This window comes from Mytilus galloprovincialis, chromosome 5, assembly GCF_965363235.1.
Source record: "Mytilus galloprovincialis chromosome 5, xbMytGall1.hap1.1, whole genome shotgun sequence".
NCBI classification, from domain to species: Eukaryota; Metazoa; Mollusca; class Bivalvia; order Mytilida; family Mytilidae; genus Mytilus; species Mytilus galloprovincialis.
Window position 1 is genome coordinate 17,336,316 of NC_134842.1, and position 10,103 is coordinate 17,346,418.

A 10,103-nucleotide genomic window follows, 5' to 3' on the forward strand; every position below is an offset into this window, starting at 1 on the left:
GTTAACTCACATGCCAAAAATCAGCCCAATATCTGAAGGCGGTTAGAAAAAACTCTGTATAACTGTGATTTTCAACAATTTATCAAAGTCCAAAGCCTGTAATTTTGGCAAAAATTAGTGGAGCAGAACGAAACTTAAACTTGATCGGTAACTAATCATGGTTAACTCGCATAGACTTTAGTGTTTTGTGGTAATAAGCATTGTGTGTACTTTTCATACCATTTGGTTGAGGTAATCTAAAGTAAAGAAACGGAAGCAAATTTTTGGAGAAAGGTAAAACTTTATGCCCCCTCCGCTCAGTGGGGGCGTTAAAATCTTCACAAACAAATAAAGACACAACAAGAGCAAAACAACAAGTCAAAGATTTATCATTGTACCAGTCGTGAAATGAATTGTTTATAGTAGAATTACTAGAGTAAACTACAATACTTTAGCTATCTTAGTTCTAGCAATGACAGTGAACATCTGTATGAAGTATTTCTTTTAATGGTCTATCAACCTCAATACAGAAACATATACAAAACTAAAGTTCAAATTTCTGTTGAAAAGTTCTTTTTGTGTATCACAAACATAATGTTTATCTTTAATATGGGCTTCCATGAGTTGATGGAGACTCGTAACCATCTTGTAAAGCATTCACTTCAGGGTTATACATCATGTTCCTCTTTCCATCATGATATGGGAAAATCTGAAAAACACAAATATTAACTTAAATCATGTAAACAGAACCAATATAACTATACCATATATGTGAAATTAACAATGTCTATATAGTGATGCTGCGGCAAAAATAGTTTAAAAGTACACGTGTAACACACCCTGCAACGTTTTAAATCTGCCTGTAACAACTCCATGAAGTGATCAGGAGTCTGTAATTCAGTGTTTGTAGTTTGTTGCTGTACATGCTGTATATCATATTTGTTTTTCATTTGTTGCTTAGCTTTCTCTTCTACATTTTGTAATGAGTGGGCTTTTTTATCATATAGTATGGGTCTTACTCATTGTTGAAATAAAATGTTCATGAATGACAAATTTTTTATTGACTTGTATGCAGTCTTGCAGACATTCCAATACCACAAAATTAAATATCCACAAACATACAAATTTCCTTTATTGGAATAATCCACGAAAATAAATGATTCCACAGTACATGCAGTAGACAAATCCAGACAAGGAACCAACATCATTACTTATAAAGCATATTTCAAAGTTTCTGTCAATGTAAACATTGGTAAACACGATAAGTCAAAAAAAACATATGTAGTTGGAAATTTATGGAGTGTAATTAAATATAACATGTAAAAATGATGTATAACTATTACTTTCTGTTTACTACAAAAAATAAAATCTGACATGAAGACATAGAAAGATGTGTACAACATACTTTAAAAAAAAAGTTTAGGCACTTTGATCTAGTATATATATTCACACAGCATATCAATAAATTTTGAATTCTGGTTTCACATGTACAAACACACTTCTGAGTTAAAAAATCCAACATGTCCAATATACACAAACGTCACAAAGATCTTTTAAATCTAAAATTAAACTTTACCTTTAAATACAAATCAACATGCTCAAGTATTGTTCATAAAAAAAAAACACCAAATAAAGTGCTCATAGTATTTGAGAAATGGACCTTATCAAGTAACTTTAACCTTCAACGTATACTGATTCATGAAATGAGGTTCGGGCTCACATACTGCATGTGTACTGCAACAACATGAACAAAAGAGACAAATGCTACTTACCCTTGTTCTAATTCTAAGATGGTCATAGGGTATAAACTCTGGTCTTGATTCCTCCTCTGGATTAACCACCAAAGCATAATATCCAAGAGTTAGAATTGTTGGTATCGTGAAAATATAGCATATCTTATACCACATGCTAAGATCAGCTAAAAAATAGAAAGAAATAAAACATGTTAATTTCACCATGTTGACACAATTTGTGATGCATTTGGTTATTCAATGTTTCTTTTTTTGTGTTATAATTCGTCTCATTATTTTATGATAAGTGTTGAGTATTACGATATATTTTAATTTGACATGATTCATGTATGAAAAACAAATTCATTTTGTAAAAATATTTTCATACTCCAAACATCAAAATTATTATATTTAAAGTAACCTGTGAATGTTATTTTATTTAATTTGATTTTGTCTCAAATTGGAAGTTTGTGGGGGGAAAAAATGGTCAAACAGATTTCTCTTATTAACAATGATTAATATAGTATTTTAATTGTGTAATAGATCGAATTTACTCATTCAATGCATGTTTAATTGTTTTGCTAATATTTCTTTTTGATCAATTGATATTCTATAGTGTGCCTTTCTATGTTGTAAAGTTATACATGTACTACTGGTTCAGTTAAGGGTGAAAGTTGGCACCTGTTAAAAAGATTAAGTTTGGACCTGCTGCATTTGTTTGCCACTTTGGGTATATGGATAAGTTGATAACTCTTTGTAATGTTAGTAGTGAACCACCAAAAAGTTTCATAAAGGGTAATCCCTACACTCAATGTGGAAAACAAATGCAGTGGGTCCAAACAATTTAACAGAAACCTGTATCTCTGCCTTGTTTCTTAATGGAAAATCCTAGACACACAGTTATTCTTCTTACATTCAGTCACAGAGCTATTTTTTCATGTTTGAATGTTCATTAACAGGTTGGGCACTAGTGTCAGTATTGAATTCTAGTCAAATCAATACCTGGTTAAGTCAGAACTTGATAAAAAAAGACACCTGTTATCGTCGAATTACTAGTAGTTGTATAGAAAGATTACAAACATTACCAGTGGGGTGAGGCCCAATGCCTAATCTCTGGTGGGTTTATTTCCCCTCTGAGACAAGTGTTCTCCTGCAGGACCTTTTAACATCGGTAATGTTTTGTTACATATACATGTATCTGAATTGATATTCTTAAGTTATAGATATTATGTTATGGAGTGTGAAACTCAGATCAGGAGATTGTGAAATTTTGGTCAGGAGATTAGGACTCAGATCAGGAGGTTTTTTATCGACATAAATTTTGTCGTAAATGTAACTGTAAATATAACCATGTGATGTTTCAAAATTGTCTTTTAATGTGTTTTTTTTTCCTTCAACTTTCCTATGTAATATGTTTTCTGTGTCTTTCTTCAATCTTAATTCTTTTATTTTCATTTACTTACTTTTAATTTCTCTTTAGTTTTAAAATTTATTAAAATTATCATGTTATCATGATTATCTATCCATACTTCTTTTGTAATCTTTATTCAATTGTCCAGCACCATAGATATATTCTGAGTCTTACCATTTTTTTATTTAAAAATTAACATAAATAAATCCCACAACAACAAATTGAAGTTTTTAACGACCTTGAAGTCAAAATTGTTTATAAATTTCAATTTGAGCCTTGAAAAGAAGAATACAAACCTCAAATAATTTCCAAATTATTATTTTTTTATTTGCTCGACATTTAAAATCATTTAATTATCATCCTTTTAGGGTTATTTTTTCAATATATATTTCATTTTTATTCTTTTAAAAATTTGCATTATCATGATTATTTAAAGAAAAATAATTTAAACAGCAAAAAACAGGGGAAGTATTAATCCTAAGTTATTCTTAGATGCACAAAGTTTTTAATACACAACGGCAGTTAGCCTGAGGTAAAAATTGTTGATTACCAGTATGTTCAACACCCAAGCTGGCATGTGAAGCCATACAATTATGCATGTTCTTTGATTTACAGGTAAAATTTACTTCAGGTAATGTCAGTTATACGGGATATGGGGCTGCAAGTTTTTATTCATGAAATATACACCTTATCGCTATTTAGTCCAATCCGGAAAGACAGTCATTTAGACAACTTCCTGTTAAGGTCAACCGGCCTTGAACAGGTACAAAAAATGTAAACAACAAAGGTCATCTGTAACGAGCTGAGGGAGGAAAAAATTTTGAAATCAATCAATACAAAACTTTGATAGATTATGATCCACTTTTGTGTCATTTTAGAACATATCCGGAATGGAATAAATAAATTTCATACACAGGATTTTTTTCTCTTCCGGCAGGACGGGAGGAGACCCCCTGAAAACAGGATTATTTTACCCCCGTTTGGAGGTTCACATGTAACATGATTGTATGTAAATTGTGTTATGGATGTGATGGTATAATACTTTTTTCACTTGGGGCTCGTATGGATAGTAAAAAAGGTATTGTAATCAACTAGTAATGGATTGTTGAAACTTGATATATGTCTGTACATTGTAGAAAATTGTAAATAAATAAAAAACACCAACCATTTTTTTTTTTAACTGAGGTCCAAAAAAGGGAATCCGGTTCCATTCGCGCCCATTCCCGTTCGCACATACTCATGTTTGGCCCTTTCACTTTCGCACCCTACATGTTTGCACCCACAGTCCGTTCGCACCCTACATGTTCGCGCCCAATTTTAATTGGTTTTGTGTTTAATAAGTTACTTTGTAATCAGGTTTTGGCAAATATATATATTTTTATAAGTATATTTGTTGTCATTGTCTCAAAATAATGTGAGACAGCATTTATTTTTGAGTTGAATAAATCTTAATCATGTCTTGGATAGTGTATGTTAAAAAAAATAAAAATTCTTTAAATAAAGTGGGATTCTGTCAACGTTTTATTTTGTGTTGAATAACTCTTAATCATGTTTTGGTTATAGTGTATTGCTATAACTTTGTTTCATTGACTTGTTTCAAAATAAAGTGAGATTCTGACTACGTTTTTTTTGTGTGTGTTAAATAATTTTATCATGTTTTGGTTATAATAGTGTACTGCTATATTTTATTGTTTCATTGTTTCAGATCAAAGGGACCAAGCTGTTAAAAACAATTATCTTTCCTGTTTTTCATTTAAAATCAATGACGGTTTTACTCATACCAAGCTAAATACATTCAGTATTTACACCAACAGATCAAAGCATTTTAAAACAACAATCATGATTTTCCAATTATTAAACTGGAATTTGATTTAAAACTTGGCGCGAATGCACCTTGGGTTCGAACATGGGAAGTTTGAACATGTAGGGTGCTAAAGTGTATTGAGCGCGAACGGCCCAGATACCCAAAAAAGGGGGTTCCATGCATCAAATACCTGTGGTGACTAGTGCCCAACTTGTTAATGGACAATTACCCATGAAAAATAGCTCTGCGACTGAAAGTAAGAAAACAACTGTGTGTTTTTAAAATATTCCTTTAAGAAACGAAGCAGAGATACAGGTTTCTGTAATGGCAGCCTTTTAAAAAGGCGACGACCTTGAAGGATGTCATTACCAAGTTCTGCTACACTCGGTTCTTCAATTGTAAATTTTACTTTCTTGAAATCGCTAGATGTGTTTATAGCCGTCACATTTTCTGGCGTAGCTACGGGTGCACCAGACTGACATCTTTGAGAAGCAATCCGTGGTAAAACTGCTAAACGTCGAGCCAAAGTTGATAGGCCTAAACCCTTTCTCGCCAACATAGAGGCCATGATTGTTGTCTGAATGGTAAAGTGTTGATTTTTATGTGCCACAAATCAACATTTAAATCGTAAACTTCCTTGTTTTTGATTTTTTTTCTCTGTATGGATAGGATTAACATTATTTAAAATAAATTGGGAAAAAATGAAAGCCTTGGAAAGATTAAAAAGGATAAATTACATTAAAATTACAGAAAATGGTAGAAATATAAAGAATAGAATAACTAAGGGGTTGCATGGGTACTACAATGTACTACAATTGTTCTATAGAAATATGCTATTTTGCCGGTTTTAATTAAAATATTTTAACATGTTTAAGGCTATTTAGCCGGCACTGGCAAAATAGAAAAAACGCTATTTTGCCGTCACTGAAAAAAACTATTGATTGGCGGTGTGCTTAGAAGAGAATAAAAAAGCTAAATAATAGTTTCCTATCATTTTATCACAATATCAAGCAATAAAAATACAGTACAATCAAAAATAAGATATTGAAGATGTTCATAAATATACAATATTAGGTATATGTCAGGAAAATATGAACTTTTTTGTATGAAACTAAGAAACTGGGGGAGTTTCTACCGAATTGTTCTTAGTCACATCAGGAACATTAACGTTATATATATTAGATATACTGTTCCAAGGTCACATGATGGGTTTTTTTTCAAAAAGAGAGTTGTATATCAATTTTTAGACTTTTATATTCAATTTGATAGTTAAAAGTGTAAGTGTTTATATCAGAGGCGGATTTAGGGGGGGCAGGGGGCCCGTACCCCTTTTTGGGAAAAAAATGTGGTTGCTTATATATAGGGAATCACTGAGGCGTGACGAAATCGGACCCCCTCTTAGGCAGCCAGTGGGCCCCCACTTATGAAAAATTCTGGATCCGCCACTGTATATGAGTAACAGTAACAAACGCTATTCAATATATTTTTTTAATTTTGATATTATTTTTCATTCTTACATTATACATGTTATAATTCCAGTGAGATTTAATTTAATCAGAGCCGGCAAAATAGCATTTTTTTTCTATTTTGCCGATGCCGGTTAGATAGCAAATTTGCTATATTGCCGGTGCCGGTCAAATAGCCACTGCCATATTTTAATCAGTGCCGGCAAAAAAATCACTGCCTAAATATGAATGATGTAAGGTTTAACACATTATGAATGATTGTAGAATACCAGACTTACAGAATAACGATTTTTTTTCCTTTCATTTTTTTTTATATATAAATAAATCCGTTGGTTTTCTCGTTTGAATTGTGTTACATTTTCATTTCGGGGCCTTTTATAGCTGACTATGTTGGACTTTGCTCATTGTTGAAGGCCGTACGGTGACCTATAGTTATTAATGTTTGTGTCATTTTGGTCTCTTGTGTACAGTTGTCTCATTGGCAATCATACAACATCTTTTTTTTTTATATGATATTATATAAGAAAACAATAATTCAAAGGGTGAGGAGATTAGGCGGCCTTCTTTTTCTGATAAATATTCTGATTCCCAAATTGATAGAAAAATAAATATATTTTGTTCAAGCAGAGGACAAGTGAAATATTTTGAATCCATACTTTTTCCATACCTTTATAGTCTTAAAATAAATTAAATTGTTCGCAAGGAAAAATTCTGACTTAGACAAAATAAACATACCCCCCCACTCCCCATCAATTGCTCCCAAATTATTACATGACCATAATACTCGTGGTACTCAGAACCGGGGAATATTGTAAACATATGGCTATAATTTAAACAGGCATGTTCAACTTTACACTAGAGAATAAGAACTTTCTCAATGAATAGGCTTTGAAAAAATGCCATATTAAATAACCATCCGTTGCTGTCGAGTTTTTTCCCCTCTCTTTTTTTTCTTGCTTTATAACTAAGCCAAAAGTGATGGTCCTGTAACGTTCACAGTCAGTATTCATAGTTTAATGCATGTTCAAATTGGTATAATTCATTGGTATTTATAAATCATTCAATCAATGTTTAATATTTCTTCTTGTTTTCATTTAACGTGTTTTATTGGACTGTTCATGTTACTTATTGTATACGATATTACTGTTTTGTATGATTGGATAAGACAAGCACATTGAACATAACCAATATTTTCGAAATTTTACTTTAACATAATTAATAAAAAAAAAAATTGTTTCGTTAGAGACTGTGGCTTTCTGCTTATACATGTTATAGTTTTATAATAACATTTTCTATTAACACAGAGGTTTTACTATAATTCTCACTTTATTCATTGCAGAGAGAAGGTAAAATACATATAAGTTGTGAAATATAAGAGAGAGAGAGAGAGAGAGAGAGAGAGAGAGAGAGAGAGAGAGAGAGAGAGAGAGAGAGGGTCAAATACGAAGTGCCATAGTATGATGCAGGATTTCATATCATTTACCTGCACAGAAGACTTAACTCAATAGTCAGACGATTTTGAAGTGTATCAAGACATGCCCTTAAACAACAACTGCCTTGGAACTCCAAGGAGTAATGGACGAACCACAGTTATAATTGTAGAATTGAAACAGAATGGGCCACTGTCCTGACATGTTTACAAAGTATAACTTACTAAAAACATTGTAAGTAAGATGTAAATTTTGCCAAACATTTTCAATCTTGTTTTCTACCAGGTATGAACATTTTACACATCAAAAATGAAATCCGTATGTTGGCTGTTGTGATAGAGTTTTAAGTTATACTGCTTCATATATAATTCCATAAGCGTTATCAACTAACTGCAACTGTATCGTGTATACCACCAGATGCTCATTTCGATAATCATTTTCAATGGCATGCAGTGAATTAATGCCCAAAGCCATGGTATTTGAAAATCGTTAAAAAACCCTATTACCATTTAACGTCGAAAAGCTAAAAACCCACAAGGACATAAGGCAAAGCTCAATCTGTACAAGGTTTAAATACTTTGCATGCAGGATATATAATTTTAAAAACTCATTGAACAAATTGTATAATAGAAAATCGCTTTCAAACAATAGCTGTATTTCATGCCTTTATACCGAAGTTCTGGCTACTACATTGTATACTGATACCTTCGGGGACTAGTAGTCCTCTACAAGCAAAATATACAACAGAAAATTGCTATCAAACTATATCTGTGTTTTCATGCCAGTACCGAATTACTGGTTACTATGCCGTCGGGGACATCCAATCTACAAGCAAAATGTATATAACAACAAATTGCTATCAAACAATATCTGTGTTGGGTTTTTTTATGCCATTACTGAAGTTCTGACTACTACACTGATGATACCAGCGTTTTAAACGTGATAATTTGTCGTTCTAATATTTTCAAGAAGCTTAATGACATTCTTCAATCCATACAAAGAAATAAAAGGTTCATGCAAATATGTATTCTGAAGAAGAAATTCAACTTAATATTGATTTTGTACGAATTTAGATGAGAAATATAATAATTTAGCTGCTATGCTTTGTCCTCAAAGGGTTTCTTAAAACTAAAACAAAATGCATAACGGAAAATCGTGACGGGAAAGATAAGTTTTTTTTAGAGGAATATGCCTTTAATCTATAAAAGTGCAAAGATATGGTAACAGACAGTCCTCAAGCTTATGGACTATTGAAATGACTTCATTTAGACATTTTGAAATACCGTCATGTCTAAATACAAAATTTCATATGATTGCTGTTCACGGTAAAAAAAATCGACTTTTCTTTAAAAATATTTGGGACTATTATACTATTAGAACAATATTCCCAGAACATTGAATATTCACGGGTAGTAAGGTCGTCATATCGAGGAGTGTTTAGTACAGTGATTTTGTCATAGTTTGGATAAGTTTGACATGACGGTGTTAAGTGTTTTTGATGACAATAAATGCAAAAATGTAAACATTCGGATATTTTGTAAAAGGAACTTCTGATCAATAATTCAAGCTGGTAAGTACCTTTGTATAAAGTAAATATGTTAGCACATCACAGGTTGTATCATATAGTTAATGATTTAACACAGAACAAAGCTTGCGTATGTCAACATTTAAAAGTTGCTTATTGGTTTAACGTGCATAAAAAAAGTTATTATCTTTATATCTGTTATTATATCACATACTTCTTCGTGATATAAAACTGCCGTCAATTATTCTGAAAAATACCTACTTTTGCACTCAATTCAAAATTTCTGAAATATCTGTGTCATGGTTTGGTTCATTCGTGTCATGGTTTAGTTCATGTTGGACATGGTTCAGTTATGTAATTCTAGTCGTTTATAATGAAGAGTTACTATCAAAATAAACAACAATTGTTTCATTTGAAACACAAAAGGGCATAAGAACGCACATACAATGTAGTAATATGTTATAAGTAGATGCAATATGATTGCCAATGAGACAACCTAAGATCAAATGACGTAGATGTTAGCAACTTTATGTCATCAAGAGGCCTTCAACATTCAACAATGAGCAAAATCATACTTTTAGCAAGTTATTAAAGGCTGCGACAAAATTCAATGTATAGGAATTAAAATAAGAAAACCACCAGCCTAATTTCTGTTCAAAATAAATAGCAAAATACAATATACAGTTACAAACGATATTCACGGCATACAGAAACTTAACTTGAGACAGTATATTATACTATACAAAATATTGCGGAGT

At 31.8% G+C, this 10,103-nt stretch overlaps 1 protein-coding gene across 1 annotated transcript; it reads right to left on the reverse strand.

Annotated features, from left to right (window-relative positions):
- Positions 1 to 468: 468 nt before the first annotated feature.
- Positions 469 to 5,516, reverse strand: LOC143075286 (cytochrome c oxidase subunit 6A2, mitochondrial-like). Its single transcript, XM_076250657.1, has 3 exons — positions 5,294 to 5,516; positions 1,752 to 1,897; positions 469 to 688 (listed from the first exon to the last, which is right to left on the reverse strand). The coding sequence occupies exons 1-3, from the start codon at positions 5,490 to 5,492 to the stop codon at positions 584 to 586; spliced, it is 450 nt and encodes a 149-aa protein (XP_076106772.1). The 5' UTR covers positions 5,493 to 5,516; the 3' UTR covers positions 469 to 583.
- Positions 5,517 to 10,103: the final 4,587 nt, after the last annotated feature.

What these genes read in the sequence shown, in the direction of transcription:
- LOC143075286 (XM_076250657.1), bottom strand. Translation starts at nt 5,492, where the DNA reads ATGGCCTCTATGTTGGCGAGAAAGGGTTTAGGCCTATCAACTTTGGCT. An exon ending in ACCGAGTGTAGCAGAACTTG is followed by an intron (nt 1,898 to 5,293) that starts GTAATGACATCC and finishes TCTATTTTTTAG; the next exon opens with CTGATCTTAGCATGTGGTAT. An exon ending in ATCTTAGAATTAGAACAAGG is followed by an intron (nt 689 to 1,751) that starts GTAAGTAGCATT and finishes TGTGTTTTTCAG; the next exon opens with ATTTTCCCATATCATGATGG.